This window comes from Pungitius pungitius, unplaced genomic scaffold (genome assembly GCF_949316345.1).
Source record: "Pungitius pungitius unplaced genomic scaffold, fPunPun2.1 scaffold_86, whole genome shotgun sequence".
Classification (NCBI taxonomy): Eukaryota; Metazoa; Chordata; class Actinopteri; order Perciformes; family Gasterosteidae; genus Pungitius; species Pungitius pungitius.
In genome coordinates, this window is record NW_026909931.1 from 1 (window position 1) to 24,723 (window position 24,723).

The 24,723-nt window shown below is 48.0% G+C and overlaps 3 protein-coding genes across 4 annotated transcripts; 1 reads left to right on the forward strand and 2 right to left on the reverse strand.

The window, feature by feature from the left end:
• Positions 1-13,094: 13,094 nt before the first annotated feature.
• On the reverse strand, positions 13,095-17,618 carry hsd11b1la (hydroxysteroid (11-beta) dehydrogenase 1-like a). Its single transcript, XM_037470586.2, has 6 exons — positions 17,068-17,618; positions 14,704-14,834; positions 14,416-14,619; positions 14,246-14,339; positions 13,545-13,710; positions 13,095-13,460 (listed from the first exon to the last, which is right to left on the reverse strand). The coding sequence occupies exons 1-6, from the start codon at positions 17,150-17,152 to the stop codon at positions 13,277-13,279; spliced, it is 864 nt and encodes a 287-aa protein (XP_037326483.2). The 5' UTR covers positions 17,153-17,618; the 3' UTR covers positions 13,095-13,276.
• Positions 17,619-17,952: 334 nt separating this feature from the next.
• micos13 (mitochondrial contact site and cristae organizing system subunit 13) lies at positions 17,953-20,239 on the forward strand. Its single transcript, XM_037470598.2, has 4 exons — positions 17,953-18,136; positions 18,534-18,690; positions 19,634-19,691; positions 19,922-20,239. The coding sequence occupies exons 1-4, from the start codon at positions 18,108-18,110 to the stop codon at positions 20,017-20,019; spliced, it is 342 nt and encodes a 113-aa protein (XP_037326495.2). The 5' UTR covers positions 17,953-18,107; the 3' UTR covers positions 20,020-20,239.
• A 723-nt stretch (positions 20,240-20,962) lies between these two features.
• zmp:0000000521 (spindlin-1) lies at positions 20,963-24,668 on the reverse strand. Of its 2 annotated transcripts, none has more exons than XM_037470593.2 (5): positions 24,491-24,668; positions 23,766-23,809; positions 23,379-23,626; positions 23,048-23,281; positions 20,963-22,313 (listed from the first exon to the last, which is right to left on the reverse strand). In XM_037470593.2, the coding sequence occupies exons 2-5, from the start codon at positions 23,783-23,785 to the stop codon at positions 22,108-22,110; spliced, it is 708 nt and encodes a 235-aa protein (XP_037326490.1). In that variant the 5' UTR covers positions 23,786-23,809; positions 24,491-24,668; the 3' UTR covers positions 20,963-22,107. The 2 variants fall into 2 exon arrangements, with proteins under 2 accessions (XP_037326490.1, XP_037326489.1); XM_037470592.2 differs by having other exon boundaries at positions 24,485-24,668.
• Positions 24,669-24,723: the final 55 nt, after the last annotated feature.

Genomic DNA, 24,723 nt, shown 5'->3' on the forward strand with positions numbered 1-24,723 from the left:
ACTTTATGCTTTAAAAGTTGTCAGATATGTGCCCGATCACAGATAAAATCTCGGTTAAAGTTAGAACCCTCAATGTTTGAGCTGCGGTCACCATGGCAACAGCAGTTGTAACTACAGGACGCATTTCTCCAGCAGCTGTATTTATTGCCATAAACGCAACAGGGGAGCAGCTGTGTATCTGTAGTCAAACAGACTCTCACTGGTGATTGCAGCAGGCTCTTCACACACGACACGTCGTGGAATCAGAGAGGGGGGGGGGATGTGGGGGGGGGGGGGGTTGGTGAATCAGATTACCTCGCTGATGAGATGGCAGCCGTGCGGCCCGAAATTTAAAAAAGGTCGGTCAACATGAAATGCTCATGAAAGCTGAAAAAGGGGACCATTTGTAGGCTTCATCTCTTCTGAATCTCTCCATAACGTCTTCATCCTCCTCATCCACCCCTCCCACACCACCCATAGAAAGCACCGACGTGGTTCGGGGTGTAGCATCTACTGTAGATCAGGTCACTAGGGTCACACTATTGGCCTGAATTGTCGCTTGTGAAATGTTAATAATAATAACTTTAAAACTCTTAAGTCCTCATGAATATGAGCCCAGTGGTGGAAAGCCACTCTTTCGAATGCCTCCAGCCCTTTTTGAAAGGAGGCGAAACGCAACGAGTCCCAATCAATCAATCGGCAGGCAGCAGGAGGTCGGGGGTTGTTTTGCATTTCTTCAGTTTGTTTCTTCCTGGGATTTTTTTTTCTCCTCTTGACAGGAGGTGCCGCGAGCAAACCAGCAGTTGAAAGCGGAGCCACATTCTTTCAGCACGGATTCCTCCATTCCCTCCTTTGTTCAACGTTTGTGTTTGTTGAGGGGCTTTTCCTCACCTTGAACCTTTTTTTTCTTCTTTTTTTTTTTTCCTGCAGATGCGTAGACTAAACTAATCACGGCCCAGGTTGGTGTTCGGTAACAGCTCTCCTTCCCCTTCCCCCGATTTATAAGACCAGAAAACAGGCCCCCGTGTCGCTGATGAGTGGCAGGAGTCACTGGGTATGCGGTCGCATTCTGCATGTCGCAATGTCGGGGGCCAGCATGAGCATGTGGGCGGATTTTTATTGGCCTTTCGTGTGTCATGTGGTTTCCGTCCGAGTGAAAGTACAATGAGGAACCCCCCCCCCGTGTTTATAGAAGCAACGATCCTCAGTAAACCTGATTGAAGTTGTCTGACTTAAAGAGGGAAGCCTCCTTGTAAACACTCACTAAGCCCACCCCCTAAATCATGAAAAGATGGGAGTCTAACATTCCAGCCTTCCCTCCCCCCACTCCCCCCCCCCCCCTCCTCCCCATTCAGCCTTTTTTAGTCGGATTCAACCCTCCTTCTCCTTTTTTTCCTCTATTTTTCTTTCTACCAGGGTTATGAAAACAACATTGTGTCTTTACACCTGGCCAGGCGGGGGGGGGGGGGGGCAGATGGGGGGGGGGGGGGGGCACATATTCCTCTGCAAGTCATTGTTACGTTAGGAAGCAGCCGGGGCTCGCTCACCCATGGCGCTGCAGGACGAACTCTTCCGATGCGAGGTCTCCAGCGAGGTCTCCAGCGCTCCCCTTCCGTGGGGGGCGGGGGGGATGAGCGTGCACATGGAGGCTACCTGTTGCACCAAACAAGCGGCGGCATTATGCGCGCTGCTGGCCTGCCCCCCTCAGGGAAGGAGAGCGCAGGCTCGGCGGTGCGGCCTAAAAACACATCTGGTACACGTTGTGTGGACGTTTTTTTTTCTTCTTCTTCTTCTTCACAACGCAGATGGTTTTGAATTGCTTTCTTTTTTTTTTTAAACGAAAAAAAAATAGAGCCATGGGGAATTTGTACTTTCCCTTCGGGGATGCACGCATGCTGGTTTCTGTTCTTAAGCTCTTTGAGCACGCGGAGGGAAATGCGTTGACGGTGAACAGCGATACAGCTGCAGAATTAAAAAGCCCAGCAGAGGTAACGGAACCGCATTCAACCAGTTCTCCCTGCAAAGCGGTTATGTAAGGAGACCCAAACGGGGCGACGTGGGGCAGGAGCGCCGAGCTGCGGCGGCGGTGCTCCTGTTGACGTTGGCCATGTTCTCCAGCAGCGGACCTGAGCCTGTTTCTTCAGCCTCTGCATGGGCCCCTTATGTCACGCGGGCCCGCTGTGACGGGCTCAACGCCAGCAACAAGAAAACGTGTAATCAGCTGATTCTGAAATGAATTCAGTGGTAAAAAACCGGAGCTTAGAGGCTCGAAACAAACAATCCGATCTTGCGAGTCTCTGCATTAGCACGCGCCACATGGGCCTTCTCTGGCGGTGGCCAATCGTCTGTTGACTCACCGAGGTGCACCCTTGCCAGCTATTCATACCTCCCACTCCACTCTCATTTTTTTTTTATTTCTCCTGCAAATCTGTTTGCCAGCCGAGCAGCAAGAGACAGAAAGCAGAAAGCACAGAGACGTCTCCTCCTGGGGCGAGAACCATGTGAAGTAATTGCATTGTACTTCGTTCTTCTCTGCGTACGGAACCTGTCAATGTGTGTGCAACGTAATCCGCCCTTCACGCCATCTGGCGAAGTGGGGTCGAGTAGACTTCTTGGATAACACCTTCTCGGTTATGTCTCTGGACACATACAGCAGCTGTCATTCGTCGTTGTGGTGTCAACGCGGGCAGTAACCGTCAACTTCATACGCGGCGGAGAAGGGAAATGGGTGAGACCTGGAAAAAGGTGGCGACGTCGCTTCGATAAAATGCGACGGGGTCTGGGCCGCAGCGTCAGCTCAGCTCTGTGAATGCGTTCAGGCAGCAGCAATTCAAACCAACATCTTATGTTACACGATTAAGTAAATTCACATTCCTCCGGCAGTGATGTGGTTTTGACGACCCGGGAAACGGCGACATCAGACGCTGTTTGTTTGTGACCCGTCCAAACGAGCAGCGCCACTGGAAAATACAAAGCGGCGTTCTGCTCGGCGGACGCGTGTTCCAACGATGGTGGTGGTGGTGGTGGTGGTCGTGCAAAGTCAAGCACAGATCGGCCCGCTGCAGAGGGGCAAAGTGTGTGCTTCGTCCCGACCACCTGTGCACGCGTTGAATGTAGATTTTTTTAGGCTGCGCTCAGGGGGCAAATTTTCTACTTTTCACTAAAATAATCAAAGACTAAAAGGCCAGTCGTTGAAGGGTTTGCACAATGAATTACTTCACATTTGTCTTGGATGGGGGGGGGGAGGTTCTTTTTGGGAGGATGTTCTCGGATGGAGGAATAGTCACGGATCCTTTTGTACAAAATCCATCCATATTTCCCCCCCCCCTTTTTTTCCCCTCCTCCTCCTGCTCCCTGCTGTTTTCCACATTTCTCTCTCCCTCATAGATTGAGATGAAGGGTCTGCTGTAGGGTGACGGGGCGCTGCTTGGCGGACGTCCAGCCCCCACATCTGCCGGACTGCTGTTCCTCGCCTCACTCCCCCCCTCCTCAAGCCCCCACACCCAAACAGCCCCCCCCAACAGTATTGGTTCAGTTGTCAGCCCATTTCAGGGTCTGTCTCAAGGTCTGCAGATGTGTTTTGGTCGGGGAGCAGCAATGATGGACTCTCGCAGAGATCTCTGGTGTGAGTGACTAATGGCGCGGAGACATCTCTGAAGGCATTGACGAATGGATTCATCCAATGTCATCTATCACACCGGCCTGTCAGTGCCAATATAGCAAACGCCTGATGGAAAGCACACACTCACCTTTGACTCAGTGGCTCCTCAAATATGGGATGGGGGGGGGGGGCGGATCTACAGGGACATCCCAAAGATAAAATATAGCTTTGAGAGGAAAACGTAAGTTTAAGGTGAGTACAAAGAGGAGCTTATTTTGGTTAAAGACACAAGCGAGAACACGTCTTCATGCACCCCGTCATTTAGTGAGGTTTAGGAGAGTTTCGACCCTCCAGTGTGTCATCCCGCTACGGGGATGACCTTGGATTAGTCGCCGATTTAGAATTCCTCGTAAAAGGCAGCGGAACATAAAGCGGCATCCATTATTCATCCGCGCCGTTTCATCCGCCTCGCGGCCGAGAACGTCAAGGCGAGAAGAAACATTCGGGCTGAGCCACCGACAGACCGCCCTTGTCGCTCGGCGGCAGAGTTCTGAGATCGACAGAGTCACTGCAGGTGCGAATCTGTGAGAAGGTAAGGGTGCCGGTAAATGTTTTGAGAGGGATTACAAAAGGATGGGCGACCAATTCAAAGAATAACGAAGCAGAAAAAGGGAGCACAGCCGAGTGGGTTTTTAGGACAATAAACCAAGAGAGTTTTTATGTAAAGATGTTCTAACGGGCGCGAGAGGGGGGGAAGGAGGGGGGGAGAGAGAAAGGTAACAAGGAACTGACAATTAGGGACTAACTAATCACCAAGTGTGTAGCCAAGCGCATCCCCCCACGCTGGTGCCAGCGCTTGCACTGTGCTTGAACCTGTGCTGAATGCCAACGGCAGATAATTATAACCCCCCCCCCCGTCCCGTCCCCCCCCCCCCCGGGGGCAGGCCTCCTCTGCGCAGAGGGAGGGACGGAGCCTCAGCCCCCGGCCTGAACTCCTGACCTTCTTCACACACCAAGCGTCTGTTGTGGGCTTCGGGAGGCGCAAGGGATGGGATGGGAGACCCGAGGTGAGAGAGAGAGAGAGGGGAGGCGGGGGGGGGGGGGGGTGGTAGAGGGGGCTCACTGGAGGGGGTCACTCTTTTTTTTTTTTTTTTTTGTTGGCATTCTTTGGTGAGCGACCAATCGGAGGGGAGAAGGAACCACTTGACAAATCCGAGTGAAACCTTGAGGAATCCCTTTTGTTGGGCCTGTTTTGGTTATCTCCTCTCACTTGATCAGCATTCATTAGGTGGGAGAATGTGGTCTGTCAAAACCCTTTGTATGCAAAGAGGGTCCTTTTGTTTGAGCTGCTTCATCTTTTAAAGCAGTCTTCACGCATCATTACATTGTCGAACCTTATCAACAGGTTAATTATTTAAATCCCTGGTTCTTAATAGTTTTAAAGGCCCGATCTCGCTCGTTGTTGCCTCATTTAACTTTACGAGGATGACACTCTTGAAGTGGTATTGTGACGTGAGCGGTAATGTGCAGAGGATTTCAGAGCAAGGAGTGGAGGAATAGATGGGAAATGCTAAATCATCTTATAACTAATCTGCTTTTTCCCTAGCTGCGTTGCGAAGACAGCTAGCTAAAGCTAGCTAAAGCTAGCAACGCCTAAAGTCTAAAGTTAGCTAACTCTAGCTAGCCCTCACAGAGTCAGTTTGGACTTCGTGTAGTAAGTGCACTCGTGTTCTCATCAACGTGACCGTATGGAAGAAGTGGTTTGCTTTAAAAAGACTAAATAAAGTTGCGAGGGAACCAGTTGGTCGTCCTTGGCCGTGGCGTCACATACAGCGTTTCTGGAGCTGCATTGAGGCGGTTGTCCAACCATCCAGCTCTCACGTAAAAACTTCATCTCGGGCCGTATTTTTTAATTTTTTACGATCATGACAGTTGCTTGCATCGATTGGCGCGGCCGTAACGTTAACCGCCGTCCCGCGTTTTGACATATACGGCTTTGGCTGCAAGTTCACAGGGAGCCGCTTCACTTGACATTTTTTTTTTTTTTATCATTTTTCCACTGCAGATTTGTGTTTGCTGCTGCTGTGGGCTCGCGGGTTGAAAAATGCATGAAAGCTATGAGCTGTATCCCAAAATATGGCAACTGATAACCGGAATTCAATGAGCCACACAAAAATACCAAAAGAACTCTTTGATGTCATGTCTTTGACGTCCCTGTTGACATGTTAAGTGCGAAAGCCTTCAGCCGCCAAATTGTCAAGTTAAGGATGAGTAGCAGTAAGTACTGTTATTGCATTTTATGAAACCCATGATGGAAAAAACAAATGAGTAGTTAGATTGTTTGGGATTTTGTGAGATGCATGAATTTATTCATTTGAGGACATGGATCAAATCAACAACCCGAATGCTCTTTTAAAAAGAAATGTCTTGGTACTTTAAGTTTTTACTTTCTCAGGTTTGAATTACTTTGATCCATCCCTTTTTTCATTTCATTCTATATCCCGTTCGACTTCCATTTACTTTGTAGAGCCGATGGCACTCAAACCCACGGCGGCACAAAGACGTACATCTGAAAAGAAAAAAAAAAAACGGTAATCTCTGCAAAGTCAGAAATGTCAGCGGACCACCTCGGCTCATCTGGCCTCCTGCTCTCATCATCAAGATCTCTCTCGCTTTGCACTTTGCCAATTTCCAATGATTGAATGTAATTGGGACCAGATAACCTTCTCCCTCTCTCTCCCTCTCTCTCTCTCCTCAGCGGTCTTTGATCACTTCTGACCTGGCTCCGGCCCAACTCTGACACTCTGGAAACTATTTCTTGGGTGGTTCGTGATTGCTCGCAGACAGACCGAGAGATGTATTGAGTATTGATGTGTGAGCCTAAAAAAAAAAAACGTCTGAGCAACAAAAGGGTCTTACCGGCATGAGTGCATCTGCAGCGGGAGAACAAATGCGAGGAACGTTTGTTTATGCATGTGTGCGTGCGTTTCATGAGTGATCGTCTCGAGGGACCAGAACAAGATGTGCACTAAGATTCCCCCGAGTTGGATTCAGAGGATTTTGTAAATCCCGTGCAAATTACCGTCGCCTCTTTTGTGTTCTCCCCTCGCCGTACTCCTCCTTTGAAACTCTCGTCTTCTGAGGCGATGGCTCCCAGATGGAGAATATTAGACGTAATCGCTTCCATTTGCCGGCTCTTTTACTCTCGCTGCGAGAGGTGACACGCCGCCCCCCCCCCCCCCCCCCCACCCCGATCCACTCAAGATGGACCATTACCGGGCACTCATCGATCACTTTTGCCCCGAAGAACTTTGACACCCATAATCTGGTGGGAATCAACTCATGTGATAACCTGGAGGACTCGTATGCATAACACGTTCATATTCTTCTCCATCGTCTACTTCTGTGCGGCCATTTAAACTGTCGACTTCAATCAATGTAACTTTTGTGAGCTTAATTATACACATTTATGTATGTGTGTGTGTGTGTGTGTTTATATCAGACTGACCATCTTCCTTCATCTACCTCCACGTTCAAACCTCTCCTTCCCCCCCGGTGTTGGACGCGCCTTCGCGGCCTTCTTCTCCCCTCTTGTCCCAACCTCCCTCACCTCTTACCACCCCCCCAGCCTCCCCTCTCCCGTCCCTCTGTCCCTCGTCCTCTGAGACGGACATTAAAGCAAGCTTCTCTCTCCACGGCTGACCTGCAGCTCACCCCTTATGCCTCCTCACCATCGCAAACTCGCAGGGTGAGTTACAGCCCCTCCGACGTGGAGCAGGACGGGTCCCGGATCTCGATCCAGGACCCGGGTCCCGAGGGGCTTTTTCGGGCCTCTTTGGCCCGGCTGAGTGCCGATGCGACGGTGAGGACACCGGACAGGCCCACTCTCATCGCGGTCCAATCGAAGGAAAATTCTTCCCGGGCTTGATCGAAATAAAGCATGGGATATTGAAGGGGGAAGGGGGGGGGGGTGGGGACGAGAGACAGAGGAATGTTCCCAGAGAGCGAGGGAGAGACCTGTGATTGCACTCGGGCCAAAGCGACTCCTCTCAAATGTGTCCGTTCTGGGTGGGTGGGGGGGGGGGGGTCGGGGGGGATAAAAGGAGTGGAACCAATTCTGACAGCCATCTAATTCCAGGCACGTGCTCCTTTCGGCTTTTCTCACGACCCTCATTTGACGCAGTCACATCGCTGACCTACGGATCCGTTCAAACTGTGGCTCATGTGGGTCAGATGTTCCGGAGGAGGAGGAGCACCTGTTTCCCGAATGAATCTTCCGATAAAAATGATATACTGTAGCTGCGCGATTCGTCTGGAAATGTTGAAATACGCTTTCACTCCCACGTGAATTCTCAGTCCATCGACCCCCCCCCCCCCCCACACTGAGCTATTGGTTCCCATTTTGCACTCCCCTTATCTTTAGTAAATCCCAGGATTCAGGATTTAAAGCAGGGGCCGGGGTCACATGTCTCTTCATCGCAAAGAGGCCTGCAGAGCGGTTTGACCCCCCTCCCCCCCCCCCCCGCTTCAGGGTCTCAGGGTTGAGGCGGAGACCCAGCCGGTCCGGGTCGGGTCATGTCGGCCCTCCGCTTGGCCTCTTAATGTTGACCGAGCCGGTTCTGGCTGGTTTCCACGCCACCGGTGCCGCTCGCCTTCTTCTGTAGCCCCAACAAGTGCCCCCCCCCCCCCCCCCCCGGAGAGGAAAGAGTCCACTTCAAAGCTTATGTTCGCTGTGTCGGGCTCAACAGCTGCTTCTTTACTCGTGCTGCTTGATGCTAAAATGTATTGTGCAACAAAAGAAAGTCAACAATTGTTTGTTCTCAATGGCCACAATGATTCAACTCTGTAAGTGGAGGAGTGGGTATTTTTTCCAAAAGTAGGTGTGTTTTTACATACTTCCATGCTATTTGTGGCATTTAAATATTAGATGAATTTAGATTAACTTTAGTTACAAGTTTAAGTGTTAATGCTTGTGTTGTTTGAATCCTGTTCCTATAGAAATGAAGCCCGTCATCATCATGGACATCTTATTGTGGTCATCTGCTATTAGAGAAGGTAGAAGGTAGGTCTTGATAATCATATATTGTGGGGTTATGGTTGTTAAATATGTATTCTAAGCTGTAATCATAGTCCACTGATTTACTTTTCTAAATTTGCTGTAGAAGACGGCAACAATCATGCAATACAAAGAAAAAATGAGGCACTCTGTTAAAATGAGTTGAGGCAAAGGAGCTCAAAGTTATCCAGCAAACAAAATTTTTTAATCATTTTCCTCAATCAACACCAACATTTTTTTTTTTCATTTTTCAAAGTAATAGACTAATCGACCAATCACTTCAGGCGGTTTATCCGATTTTGGGACAATTATCTTTCGCGAAAAGCTACAATAAACCTTTTTTTTTTGTCACACATTCAGTAGTACTCCCCAAGACTTCCAATCCTATTGGGTTTTCAGGCAGGATCCAAATCAGGTTTGGCCTCCTTCACTTTAAATACCCAATTCCACCCCAAAGTAAAGAGACAAGGCACAAAGCGGCTGCCAAAAGGTCATAAATTATAGAAGCAGAGCCCAGGGTTAGCAGGGGATTGAGTGGCGGCAGAAGCTCCCTTAAAGAGCCGAGTTGGTCTCTGTTCCTCCCGGAGTTTAACCCTCTCACCTCTCCTCATTGGCCGCTCTCTTATTCAGAGGACTGATTTATTGGAGAGCAGCGCAGCCATCAGCCTGGCGTGTGACGAATGGCCCACGCTGCTATCTTCCTCTCAAGAGGGACCCTACGGTTCCAATGGGCTTGAGGGTGTGTGTGTGTGTGTGTGTGTGTGTGTGTGTGTAGACTGGGGGTTGTGTTTACATCATTTATTTTGCATACAGAGGGAGAGAAAACATATTAACGTCTCTTTTGATTTTTATTCTGCATGTAAAAAAAAAAAAAAAAAAGCTCAACACACGATGGAAATAGTTGTAAACGTCTCTAATTTACTGCCTCCACTTATCTTTCTTTCCCTCACCCCCCTTGCACCCACCCATCCCTGGTCCCGCCCCCCCCCCCCCCCCCCCGGCTGCCCCAATCCAACACGGCCCTTCTTCTCCCCAAACCAAATTCTTTGGAAAGTCATTTTATATCACCCTTTGACTGTGCATTGAACTGTAAAACCACCCCATTGGAAACAAAATAAAAGGATGGCAGGGGGAGGGCGGGGGGGGCAAGGAGGAGAATTATAATTCTTTGCAGGCCTTTGGTATTAACCCAAACACCAGAGCTGTCAGCAGTTCAGAGAGGGAGGTGCGAGGGGCAAACATTCAGTGTTAATTGGCACTTTGTAAGCTCTGAGCCTTCCTTTTGTGAGGGGAAGTGGAAGAGAGTGAGTGAGCAGGGGGAGCGGGGGGGGGGGGGGGGGGGGGGAGAAGGGGGGGAGGGGGGGCAGCACAGAGAGAGAGAGAGAGAGAGAGAGAGAGAGAGCTCTTGTTCCTGTAGGTTTGTTGGGCCTTGTTGAGGGTGTTTACGGTTCACTTCTTATCCCTTGTTAATTGGGCTTTCTCGCCCCCCAATGAAAAAAAGAATTCATGTAACCCCCGCCCCCCTTCTCCCTCCCCAGCTTGCCACCCATGCGCCCTGTGACTCCCCCCACCAGCCTGATCAGCAACAGAAAGGGTACATGACAAGGGCAGAACAAAAGGATCGTCCCGCGAACATCGTTTAAATGAAACTGCACATACAAAAATATAATAAATATATCACAAGACAAATAATTAGCAGCAAGCCCCCCCTCCCCTCCATACCCCCCACCCCCCTCTCCAGAGGAGCAGAACTCTCAGACAATTAGGTGCAGGATGTAAAGACAGCCCGTCGGTCCTCTTTGTGGACGCTCTCCTTCCGCCGATGTGTTTGCAGTTATCGGAAATAATTAAAGAGGAAGAGATCGGAGGGCACCTGTCTCTGAAAGAGAGGGGGGGGGGGGTCTGTTGGCATGAGGTTGGTGCTGCACAGCACCTCTGGCCTCTTTCTGCCTTTGCCTCGCTCTCCCACTGGCCGATGTAAATGATAATGGTGCCGGTGCTGAAAGGACACAGGTGTCAACCATTGTGCAGCTCTGAATGGACCTGGAGGAAGGAGGTCAGGGGTCACAGGGCCACCCCTCGCACCCACGGATTTTTTTTCGCCGTGACGCTCCCTTTCATGGGTTTTCATCCTATGCCACCAACCACCCCCCATCCCTCCTCTGTCTCTCCCCTCTTTTGTTATCATAGTGCAATGTTTTGGGAAAGCTTTTCAGTCATACACAAGCTCCGTGTTCAGGAAGATTAACATTCTTTTGAAAAGAGGCAAATTAAATTTGATTTTTGTAATTATGTAATTTGAATACGAGTCGCCTAAAAGTCATCTTAAATTACTGGAGTGCATTTGCTTCACTACTATGCTGCAAATATTTCAACTATCTGAACCGATCTACTTTACATTGTGAAAGCATTTAAAGGAAAAACGCCTATTCGTTTTCTCACCGAGATAAGATTGTTTTCCGCCATCATTTAAATACAAAGCAGGAAACTAACACACGGTTAGCTTAGCTTAGCACAAAGACTGGAAACAGGCTAAGTAGCTCGCCTGCCTCTGTTCAAAGGAAGCAAAAAAGTTACATGCTATATCAATGCGTTTCATTTGTACAATACACATATATATGCATGTATATGTTTTGCTGTTTATTGGCATTAAGATATTGTATTTGTGTATTTCTAAAGGATTTTTAGCCAACAAATAGGTATTTTATTTGTATAAGAACGTTAAAATTGAACTGCTAGTGGAGGCCGCAGGAAGTCACTGGTCCTAATGCTAAGCTAAGCTAATTAGCTGCTACCTCTGTTTACACATTTCTACTTCACACACAACGTAGGAATCCACTTCTAACTCTTGGCAAGAAAGCAACGTTTCTCGAATAAGAGTGAATTAAATCCATTGAACTGTTTCTATGTGCACCTCCTGGTGCATGAACTTTCCTTCAGCTCACCTACCTGCTTTCTTCAAGGAGAGCCGTCTCCTGATAACTCATCAGTGAGTTGACCTCACCTCGTGGGTTCACTCTCCCACTTCCACTTATTCTCAGCCCGTTGGTCTCAAGCCAGCCAAACGATGGATGCCACACGCACAACACACACAATCCGGCCGGCACGCATGCATGCATGCATGGCACAACGCATGCGTGCATGTGTGTGTGTGTGTGTGTGTGCACTTCAAGGCCGCTCACTCTGCAGCGCTCAAAGTAACCGATGGACGAAGCCGGCCGGAGATTTGTGGGCCGCTGTCCCCTTTGTGCTCAAAGGACAGGTGACTATTTACGGCCCGTGCCGCGCAGCTTCTGCTGCCTCGGCAAACGTGGAAACCACCGCTACTAGACCCCCGGAAGCGGGGAGTCCAACCGTGTCGGTGCTTCATGCTACGTGTGTGTGTGTGTGTGTGTTGCAGCGAGACGCAATGAGGTCCACGCTCGGTGGAGATGGAGACGCTGGAGAAGGGTGCTGGGATTTATCACCTGCCATTGGGATGGCTAATCTATTGCAGGTGTTTCTGGCTCTCCTCCCCTGGAGCCCCCCCTCTTCCTCCTCCTCCCCATCCTCCTCCGCCATATTTGACGGCGAAGGAGGCGGAAGGAGCGCCGCCTGAAGATCACTCTGTCACATCACAGAGAGAGCGTCAAGACACGGACCTAGAGAGAGGACGCATTCCGGCGCTGTTCCCGCATCTGTCATATTTTTTTGAGAGACCAAACACAAAGCAAAGCGCGAGCAGACGGCAAACTTTTAAGATTAAAAATTCACGGCCTGTTCGTACCCATCCAGGAGAAAAGGGCACTTTGTCTGGTTTCCCAACTTTTCAAAAGTGTGTGTTTCGACAATGACAACTCACTCAGGAAAAAAACAACAACACTTCATCAGCAGGGCACAACCTCTGGGGTGCATCACAATGAAGAACCGACCACCAGGATGGATTCAGCCCACGGCTTCACGGAGGGAGGGGGGGGGGGGGGGGAGGCGAAGCCTGCGGTGCTTTTGGGGGATGATGAACAAAGACACAAAGAGAAAAAGTCCCGCTCTGCAGGACACCCGCGACGCCCACCAGGGTCAGCTTTGTGCAGGAGGGGACTCAGCGAGAGAGAGAAGAATGAAATCCAGGGGTGGAGGAGAACAGTGAGGACAGGAAGAGGGTCGGGGGGGTGGGGTGGGGGGGGGATAAAAGGGAAGATTAAGTCTGTGAACACAGGGACCCAAAGAGTAACTCAAACCAGTTCATGACAACACCTTCAAATGCATGATAGGCCTGTCATGGGTTCTTTTTTTTTTTTCCAGAGAAAGCACTTGAGTGTAAAAGGACTGAATAATGGGGCTTCACTACTTTGTCACTACTGCCCCCATGTGGACGATCAAAGTAGTGCTTTACAGTAATGTCCCCTTCTCGATGGGTTTAAAAAGACTGATTCATTCAACAAGTGATTTTGTACGAGTCAAGTAAGACAAACGAGGGAATTTCTGTCTCCAAGTTTAAAGGACATTTACGTGTACTTTATGTACTTGAAAGCATTTTTAAATCCACAGCAGGTAAAATGTTTTTTGGTCTGGCGTTCAAGTTTTCCATCAGAAAAATCAACCCAAAAGTCTGTGGGGCGAATTCTGCCAGCGGAGAACATCAAGTACAGAATTCCCGTTGTTCACGGGTTGTAGGTGTAGGAGTTCTGGATGACGTAGTCTGTGATGGAGGGGAACCAGTCTTTGCTCAAGATCAACACGCGGGTGAACCAGGGGTAGAAGACCTCCGGCTGCCTGGTGGCTCCGGTCACGATGATGTTCAGGGCGGCGTCGGCGGCGGGGTAGGCCGGGACGTCGGTGTAACCCCTGCAGGACACAGAACCAGGGTCACCATCAACGGCTGCGGGAAGTTAACGCGGCGCAAGGATCACTTCGAGAGACTCGACTGACCGGACTTTTTCCATAGCCGACTCCGTGTCGATGAGCCCCAGCGTGCATATGGAGACGGACACGTTGCTTCTCTTCATGGCCAGCTCGTGGCGAAGGGACCCGAAGAAACCGTTCAAGGCGTGCTTGGTCGAGCCGTACGGGGCCACGAAGGGACTGGGCATCTTACCTGAGAAGCATTTATAACGGTTATATCAAAAACACGACAATTTAACGCGGCCGTCTTTTGGCTTAACGCATGACGTTCACAGCTCTAATGAGGAACTCTGGATTCATCAATATCCACATGCTTTATAAGGAGACACTTTCCCTGTTGATTTACCTATTTATACCTGTGCTAAGATTGTTAAGTTTCCTCTAAAATCACTTTTTTTCCAAAAAAATGTGATATTTATACAGGCAGGGCAAAGGGTCAATTGATACATTACGAAAATACTCAATTTAAAGTATTTCTAAAAAGAAATATCTGATATTTGTCATTAAAAGGGTCAAATATAAAAAGGGTCAAATATTGATTAGTTGATCAGATCACACGCTCAGTCATATCAAGTGCTTTACAATTTTAGTGCTCTCAGGAATCCTAAGAAAGAGTGCGAAAAGTATATGAAAAGCTCCAGAACAGCCACTAAATGGATGTCAAGTGTCTTTTCAAAACTGCCACACTGCCTATATTTATGCATCACGATTCCTTTTCACCAACTCACCCAACAGCGACGAGACGATCACCAGCGACCCTTTGCTCTGCTCCAGGGAAGCCAAAGACCTCCAAGCCATCTGAACGTAGCTCAAGAAGTTGACCTTTTTGGAGCACACACACACATCAGCGCCTTCCCCTCTGACCCCCCCCTCAAACCGCCTAAAAGCGCCGCGCTACCTTCATCAGCCACCGGGTGTGCTCCACGTCTCCCTCCCACATGCTGAAGGGGCTCGGCCCGATGTGGTTGAGGACCAGGTGGTCCAGGCCTCCGAGCTCCTCCAGGGCGAAGTCTACAACCCGGTCGGGGTCCGTGTCGCTGGCCATGTCCGCCGCTATGTGGAGGGCTTTCTGCGCTCCCAAACGCAGGCATTCCTCGGCCACCTGAGGGCAGCGGTGACAAAAAAAAGGTGTTGGAGGAGATGCCGATTGCAGGACTGCTGGAGGACACGCGTTGGGTTCACTGACCTTCTGTAAGACCTTCTCCCTCCTCGCCGTAATGACGACCTGGGCTCCGAAGCGGGCGTAGTGGTACGCCATTTGTTCACCGATGCCGGTACTGGCCCCGGTCACCAGCACCCTCGCGCCTCGGAGAGACTCTGAGAGACGAAAAAAAGAACATCAGCTCCACCAGCTCCATTCTATCTGCAATCCTTCAGCCCGAGAACATGAAGATGCTGCGAGCATCATAAAAACACGTCGATGGGGATGGACGGAAACGGCCGACCGGGGCTTTTTAAAACACTTGAAGTGGACTCTGAGCCTGGAGGCGCGCTCTGTAGATACCGCGTGCTGTGGGTTCGACCTCGTCACGGACCGTGCACATGTGCGTCTGTCGGATCCATCGCCGATTGCTCGCTCCGCTTGTGCTTCATCTTGAGCTTTAGGCTGGCCTCCTGGTTCTATCCCATCGCTGGTAGGAGACTATCACCAGCGATTCACCCTTTGCTGGAGGGTGTTCTTCCTGAGGCAGCTGAAGAAATTCAACCTGCCAAAGACGATGATGGTGCACCTCTACACGGCCATCATGGAGTCCATCCTCTGCTCCTCCATCACCGTGTGGTACGCTGCAGCCACTGCCAAGGACAAGGGCGGGCTGCAGCGTGTCATCCGCTCTGCAGGGCTTGTTCGCTTCCAGGTCTTTGAAGCGGGCCAGAAAGATTGTAGCCGACCCCTCCCACCCCGGACATGAACTGTTTGTGCCCCTTCCATCCGGCAGGAGGCTGAGGTCCATCAGGGCCACACAAACAGTTTCTTCCCTTCGGCAGTCATGCCCCCCCTGACTGACTCTCACCTCATGTACATTCACTTTGTCCCTTTCACTTGTCACTTTCTGTTTAGCTGGTGCACTTTATCTTTATTTTTTAATTTTATCTTTATTTTTTCAAATTACTAACCCATAGCTTTAGCGTACTAACCCATAGCATATATTTTATCATGCTTTTATTTGTATCTTATTGCTGCACTACGTTGTCGTTATTGTACTGTCTTCCGTCATGCACCAACCGCCAAGTCAAATTCCATGTATGTCTGACATATGATGGCAATAAACTTTGCCTGATTCCTGATTCCTGGTACAGGGTTCAGGGTCATGCTCTAACGCAGATGTGGTGGCCGAAGGCCGCGATGCACTTGTGTAAAATATTCCAGCTTTACCGCTGCTATTGATCCAGTGATTAGATATGATGGGGTTAACACAATGTCGTGAAATGGACAGAGTTCATACTGTCAAAGTGACTGCGTATCCGTAAACCTTGAGTTATACAGCAGATTCGAGTCCTTCCCGGCAGCATGTGGATTCCAGTGGCTCTTCTGCTAGTGGATTACTTCCATATGGAACAATAGAGATACTGGAGGAGAAGTAAACATTAAAAAACACCAGAAACACAAGTGTTTGGGGATGATTTAGCATTGAAAAGACACATTTCTTTACCATACCAAATGGTACAAAAACGTATTAGTTAACATGTTTTGAAACTACTTATTTGACGAAATTGTACTTTCTTGTTACTTGTTCTTCTGAGTTTGTATGTCTATGTGGAAATGCACTTATTGTGAGTCGCTTTGGATAAAAGTGTCAGCTAAATGACATGTAATGTAACATTCTATAATATGGATAAGTATGTTATGATGGCACAATCAGAGGGCTCAGGATTTGAACCTCTTTGTGTGATTGGTGGTCCACATGTCATGTGATGGACTAGACTGAGTTCACAGGGTTTACCACACACTTTCCCCCAGAACCAACCCTGTGGCTCAATAAGACAGACAGTGAACGGATGAACTCTGCCGCAGGGCGTCAGGAGTATAATGAACTAAGCGTTTTTACAGCGTCACTGGACTGTTTTAGGTTCTTCCCTAACCTTGCAGACAGAGAAAGTTTCCTCATATTTGAAATCTAGCAAAAATTACTCTTTCTTTGAGTTTGATAATAATAATAAACCCTTACATAGTTTACAAATGCTTTGAAAACAGCCAGGGAAGATCAAATTATAAGACAAAATGACATTGGAAACCGGATCAATACAGCAGCATGCTGTGCATTGGTTGTACCGACTGGAAACGGCAGAGGGCGCCCGTGTGTTCAGTGACTCTTTAACAGAAAATCTCATGTTCTCCATAAAGATGACATAAAAACAACAAGTTACATTATCGATCCAACACAGCGCGTTAAATCGGGATTAAAGGAAGAAAAGGCGTTTTAGGTTCACGTTGTCTGCAGCAGCACCAGCAGCCGTTCAGAACATACATGTGACGTTCAATGACCCTCCGGGAATGTGAGTAGCTTCATTAGCGATAAAGAAGATCCCTCGGATCTCGCGTCCCTCTTACCTGGATCAAACCGAGGCGCGGTCCACCTGGCCGCCAGGAAGGCAACGCACGCGGCACTCAGGATAATTTTAGTGAAAGTTCCCATTTTTGTCAACTCGTTGCTATAGTTTTTGTGCCGCAAAGCTCACACTTCCAACAGTTTCTCCAGGGGAATGTGAAGGAACCGAGGTGCCATCCGTATGTTGTCTCTCCTCGTGGCCTTCGTGCAGAGGGCGTGTTGTTGGGAGGGAAACTGGGGCGGGCGGGCCACACTCGACCGGCCGCCCCAACCGGTTGGAGTCGTTCCTATTGCGTAAAGTGTGGAGTAAAGAAGTCCTGTTCGGTTGAAGGTCGACTCTTCCGCTGTTATCTTTTGATGCTGCCATGTTGGAATGAAAAAAAACCTGCAGACTCAGATCTCTTTTCGTTTGAAAAGGGTTGGATTTTTTTCTCTCTGCAGGACATTTTATTCCTCAATCGCATGCTGGACCCACCCAGAAATGTGCAAATATTCATCAAGCAAAACCAGATCCAATAAGTCCTTTAAAAGTTCCTCCACCAATCATTAATTAACTTAAGGTGAATTAATTGACTTAACTGTATTATCCCAACAAAATTAGTACTAGAGTTTGATCAGAGATTGCAAAACAAGAATAACTCAAAACTAATAAAGGGAGATACATACATACACTTAATACATATCATTTTATTTTTATATTTTGCCTTCCCTCGATGAGTTTGGCTTTTATTACTTTTCTAATAATGTATTTGTTTATTACAAAAAAACAGCTCATGCCGTTATTTGTCGAAATTTATATTTTAATCCATAGGCTGAAAAGGCAATGGGTACAACAAAAAAGGAGACGAATCTGCGGCTCTTAAATAACGTTGTTCTTTAGCGTTTGAAAGGAGAACTTTATTGACACAACCTGCGCGCACAAAGATCAGCCCAGGGTTGTCCTTCAGCCTGAGCTATCCACACAGCCTTCACTCGAGCATATTCCTGGCACACCTGGAGTAAAGGTCACCTTGCGTTAAAGGAAACTACACCGCCGTGGACCATGGCGGCAAGGATTTTGCCCGTAGTGAAGTCAGTATTTTAATTCCACCCGTAAATTCCCTATAGTCACTGCTGCTGTGGCTAAGTGCTATTAGCATGTTAGCTAGCTTACCATAACGTTTGACGTTAGTGTCAGTCTGCCCCACGGGTTTCCACTCTTAAAATACTGCGTTTACTGGTTGCATAACTAGATGGCTCAATAACTAACTAGTTAAATCATCTTCTATCATACTGTTTGTTTCGGACGTGGCCTAATTTTACATCAGCTTTCTTCGTTAACCTCACTGTAACGTTACCGTTACTGTATAGCTCCCCTAGCTAACAGCTAGCTGCTACGTGATCTTGAGTTGGTTTATTTATGAGAGGACACTGGGGATGGATGCCTTGCCTTTAGAGTCTAAACGCCCTCGTGCTCTCTTTTTCTCAGGCTGGCCACCAAGGTGACCATCGCGGGAGGAGCTCTGTACATCGCCTGTGACTCCGGTCTGTTGGGAAGCAGTGAGCAGGGCTCCGAGGCACTGAACAAGGCCAAGGCTGCAGTCCCCCCCGCAGTAGAAGAATGGATGAAGTACTTTGGCCTGGAGGTAATGCCGCAGATAAAAGCTCTCCTTATCGCTCTCGGGGGGGGGGGGCGTATACGCAACACACAACGGTTATGATGATTCATACCAGGGTGGAATTGATTTGATATATTTTAGGCCCATCGCTCATGGAGTTAAGAAAGGAACAACTATGGCAATATAATTAAAATAAAGCTACGTGCCTGCTTATTTAAAGCAATGTAGAGACGGCATACAGGTTGAATTCTGGACACAAGGGTACACATTTACCTCTTTTGTAGACTAAAAGAACACTCCTTACATTAAAATTGCATTTTACTTTTGACAACAACAGTTTGGTCTTCGCTGAATTGCCATTAAACAGATGATACCTAACTGTCGGTATATTCATTCCCTCCGATTATGCTTTGTAACGTTTTATATTTCTATATCATTGTTATTCTGGGGTAGTATGCCTTCTCTGTAATGCACCGTTCTGTCTGCCCTCCGTCATCATCTCCCCCGCTAGGCACGGCACACTATTTAACTGTTCATTAGTGTAATGAGTGAAGAGGGATCAGCAAAAAAATCCTACCCTTCACATTTCCCTCCAATAACTCCCCGAACTAAGGTGCAAAGTCATTGAAATGGGGCATCTGTTAAAATGCCTGCATGTAGGAGCAGAGTTGAAACATGTACAGAGACGTGCGTGTAGTTGCTGCTCGGAGGTGCGCATTTCCTCTGAATTAAATAGTGGCGAAGACACGCGCGTAAGTTATGCATCAAGGTCAAAGGTCGGCGTCTCGGCCTAGTTGGAATAACACAAGTTGTACGTCAATGCTTCTCCGCTGGGAGCGCACAGATTCTATGGCCTTCTAAAGTGATATTTTTAAACTACTGTGAAGAAAGAACATTTGACATTTTCCCGATAACTTTATAGCTACAAAGCGGAGTGCTGTTTCAAACTAAGAAGTCCTCCTCTCCACAGACTCGGCTTCCAACCATACCTAAGGTGGAATTCTCCCCAGTTGAGGCGTGGAACTCTGGTAAGAACCCAATGAAAAGCTTCTTTCTTTCATTTAAAAAAAGGGGGGGGGGGGTCACTCACTTGTTAATGTCATGAGTTTGTAATTTTGTAGCTGGATTAGTAATGATTTTCAGCATAACTAGTGTGACTCCGAGGTTATTGCATTTCAATGGATTACCAATTTAGATGTGCTTTAGCTGCCTCTCACCCAGGCCACTCATTTCACTCTTTTTTTTTTTTTAATTTCAGGGGTGCGGCGGTCGATTTCATCTCTTTCGGAGGCTCCAACAAAAGCAACTCAATACACAAATCAGGGATTGCAGTATCTAAAAGAGCTCACCAAGTGAACAGGAACTCTGCGGACAACATGACGTCTATCAATCTTTTTTTTTGAGTTTTGCACGGTACTTCTTCACAAGTCGTTCCCTCCCGAGAAAGAAGACACACCCAAACATTTAAAGAAGTTGTAGGCAACTGCATCATGGGGAGCAGCTGCCGGGGTTGTTTAAATGATTTTGGCATTGAATTGTACATAATGCTAGGAAGCTACATTTGTTTTAAAAACTCTATTTTTGTGTACACCACCATATTTAATTTAGCTCAGTTATGTCTAATGTTAAGTAGTTTGCTCCCCTTTGTTCTCAAACCACCAAATGTTACCAAGAGGCTGTCCGTCGGATATTTGCAGTTTCACCATTTGCGACTAAATAATGCATCCTTCTAAACCGCCTCCCGTCCTTGCTTTGATTTAATAAAAGTGTATATATATGGGCAGTGTTTAAAGAACAAGGCCATGTAAATGTGCAAAACTCTTTTATTACTCATGGCAGAATAACAATGACACACATTGCCTGTTGTTGCTGCTACAACTTCAGAACAGAAGGTGTTTTTTTTTTTTTTTTAATGCGTGAAGACGACGCGTTCGTTCCCCACGCGGCGCCACTAGCGCCGACACTTGATCTATATGTGGGTTCCACAAACCGTACCGGGTCTGCCACACGTCGTCACTCCGCCAACGTCAAAATAAAGTTTTCTGAGAAACTTAATAGAATAACAGCGGACCTACTGACTTGTTTCACTGAGGGAGAGTTAAGAGGGAACGAGCGTCTCGTTTCCAAGACAAAGAAATGAGGAGCAGAAGAATCTCGTTCTTGGCTGTCAACAAACTGGTGTCCGTTGATTATACCGGGTGGTCAGTTTACAATTTATTACGACCCTATTCACTAAAAGCTGGTGGTTCTGATGAGATTCATAGAAATGGGAGTAATCACAACAGGCAACATTACAAGGCATTTTACACAAGTTGTACATATTTAATACTGTCATCTAAATGTATTGCAACACATTTTTCTTTTCTCTTCATGCGCGAAAGCATTTATTCTGCCACATTTGCTCTGAAGGATAAAAGCTATTTGGGGAAACTAAAGCGTACCAGAACCTAAACATGTAAACTTTATACAATAAAGTGCTCCCCACAAGATCAACAGTGAGCTTACACAACCAATGAAGATGTGTAATATTTATAGTACATTTTCATACGGCATTAAGAGCAAAACACAGCACTTAAATAAACTAGATGGTTGCAAAACTTTCCTCAAGCTGTCAGTGTCGCCCGAAAGAAAACCAAATGGCAGCCTTCACACGCGATGACTCATGAGAGCGCGGGTAGACGCTCTATGTACAATATTGCAAAATGACAAGCCAGAAGGCACTTTTATGATTGGTGTCGGATCAAATTCGAATGACAAATTTAGCAAAAACGCGTCTTCATCACCAGTGCAAAGGATCCTATACGACGCTAAATATGGTGCAAGAGTATATTTCATCATGATGAAAAGCGTAATTCATCTGAACGACATTTTGTAAATATTAGGGTCCCACTATCATGTTTGACTTCCAGTACCAACACTTAAATGTGATAATATGGTCACATAAAATATGGTCACATGAATACAATACAAAAGAATTATGTATCGGCCCACTTAATCAGAGGAAGGAATCTAATCCCCAATATAACGTGTGTGTCATGCTTACTGGCTAGTTAATGACCCAAAGAGTCTTAAAAGAATATTTTGAGCAGCCTTTTGCGTCATACATTTAATTAAGATAATACTTAAGGACAAATCAGAGTCTCTCAAGGTCAGTGATGCAAATGCAGCAACAGCTGCAGTCGTGGACTGTCCAAAAAAACAGTTTAAAGTAGAACAGCAACAATAAAACAATCCAATTCCCTCGAAATATAGCCAAGCATAGCGGTGCTACAGTTCTGCTGTGCATATGAAAAACAGATTGCACTTTTTTTTTTTGTCATCTTCTTCTTCTTCTTCCGAACAATAAAGCATAACTATTCAATCCCCAACGTGGTTTTTGGAGAAACGGATGGGGCCGACGTGTGGAACAGAAGCAGATGGAGGGAGGGCCCGGGTCCACCGTCTCTAGGTGGTTTTCACCAGGTCATAGACATGGATATGAAAGTCATCATCGTATTTGATGTAGTAGACGGAGGGCTTGGCCGGGACCTGGTAGATCACCAGGCCCGTTCTCTTCACGCCCTTGTCGGTGACGTACTCCACTTGCTTCCCCACCAGGCTCTCCGTCTCTTCTCCCGGCTTCCTGTCTGCCGGCAACAGGTGTTTGTTCTCTGAGGAGTGAAGCATTGAAACAGGTCACTCAGGAGTTGGGAGGCAGATGGGGCTTTTGTGGCGTGCTAATAAGTAGCTTGTGCTAACAGGCAGAAGCATTCGTTGGAGCGGTCCATGCCATCGTTACTCCACCACAAACCGTGCTTCCTCAATCCAATCACGTCAATATATTTATACAACTAGGAATAAAAGAAAACTGAATTGTCAAAACTATAAATATGAGGTGATCATGGCACATGGCACAACATTTTAACAGACTGAAGTAATATATTGCTAATAAACTCCGTTTTTTACAGGCCTTTGTGTCTTGCATAATGCTTCAGTATTCAGATATTTCTCCAATAACTCAAAACATGATTTGGTGCCGTATGCGGTCTCAGCCTTTCACCGTAGCCATTGACCCTGGAACAGCTTTTGTGGTCATAAACGTCCCATTTCCCAAAGACTGCATTTGTCTTAACAGCAGTATCCGCTTGCCAGACTGCGAGGAGGGATCAAACCTCGTGGCGTAGACGTGAGATAAACACAAACTTCAGGGCCAGACCACGACCGATGTTTGAACTCACATGGTATCCGTGTCAAGAAAATGGGTCAAAAAGCGTGAAAAAAATCATGAATAAATCCTTTGAAAAAATGTCACATGGCAGATGTTTCAAGCTTCAGCGCGACAACGATTCAATGAAGCTCTACGAGGCATCGATCTATCTTTGCCCACACACAAAATCGGCAGTACCTGCTTCGGGCAGAATCCGGAGGTCTCCGTCGGCGTAGTCGTCCCACAGCTGGTACATATAAAGCACGGGGTCCTTTTCATAAGTGATATAATACCAGTTGGTCATGATGGGAGCTCTGGAGAGGACCATGCCTCGCCACTCGTTCTTCTCCCCATCCTCCTTTTCAAACAGGTGCTCCACAGCTTTGCCCACCAGCTCCTCCGCCCCGGGGGGAATCTTAATCTTGTTGTTTACTGTGGGGACACGGCGGCAAAAGGCACGTTGCATCGTGAACGCGAGCGACGCACAACGCGGCTCTCGGAAAAAATTGAAGCGGCTCTACCGACTCACCGACTTTCTCCGTCAGGACCTGCAGGTTCGACACCCGCTCGTCCTTGAACAGCTCGATGCCGTAGACGCAGTCGAAGCCGTCGTACTTCACCATGAAGAGGGACGGGTTCACGCTGAGCCGGTCCAGCACCGTCCCCTTCCACTTGCTCTGGTTGCCCTTCTCGCGCCAGTTGTGCTGAATGCGCACTCCCAGGATGCTGTTGGGGTCCGGGGTCGACGTGTCGCTCAGCTCCCCGCTGCTCCGCTTTCTGGCGACAATACGCGAATAGTGCCAACATATTCTTTATTGAAAATTCAATTTATACATAAATATATATATTTGCGGGATATTGGTTATTTACTACTGTATCCCTGGATTGATTGTGTTTGACATTCGCTTCTACGTACCTGCCCCTTTTCTTGGACATGCCTCCAGAAAGTCAAAAGGCCCGCTGTTAAAGAAAGACAGGAAGACGGGGCATTTGTTGAGTGAGTGAGTGAATGAGTGAGTGAGTGAGTGAGACAGCTGCCAAACATCACATGTAACCGAGGCACCAGGGCGGCAGGAAGGCCTGTGGCCGGCGGGAGAGACCCGAGAGTGACACCTCCAGCGGCCAATGGACATGCGCGCGCGGTGCAACAACTTCCCGGTAATTCACTTTAACCACACTGCCATATGGAGGTCACCGTTCACAGCGTTTGTCATTCTCGCTTAAGGCAATAGCAAAGAGACGACACGTTCATATGATAAGGCCTGAGACAACTTTAGGAGAACGTGTCAGCCATTTCACTGTACATGACGAATTAACAGTATGTCACGTTAGCCGGGTGCCACTTGTACATTAGCCGCACACATGTAACGTATGATGAGGCGAGGGCCCGGTAAAACTACGCGAACGGTGACGGCGTACACCGCCAGCATCCACCTCCACCTCCACCACCTCCCGCCGTAGGTCATCGAAATCACCCGTCAGTGCTTAGTCCTTCGATGCAGATGTTACTGAGAGATAAGTGGAGGCGGCTAGCTTGAGGGCTAACGTGAACTGCACCCGCTCCTCGGTGTCCCCCCCCCCTCCGCGACAGGTAAGGAACACCGGCGACACACCGGGCGCAAAACGGTGTCTTACCGTTACCGTTTACGCAGATTTCATGTCGGGGTTGTCGTTCGTTACGCCCCGGCAGAGAAACGCTGCCACACGTCAAACCCGCCTGTGAAAATCTCGCGAAACCTGTGGAAAATGGGAGATGCGGGCGGCGAGACTCCACTTCCCGGCGAGCCCTCGGCCGCCTTGCGCCGCAGAGACGTAGGTGAACGGGCGCGCAATGGACGCTGGGAGTTTGAGTTTATATTGTGACAGTGATTATG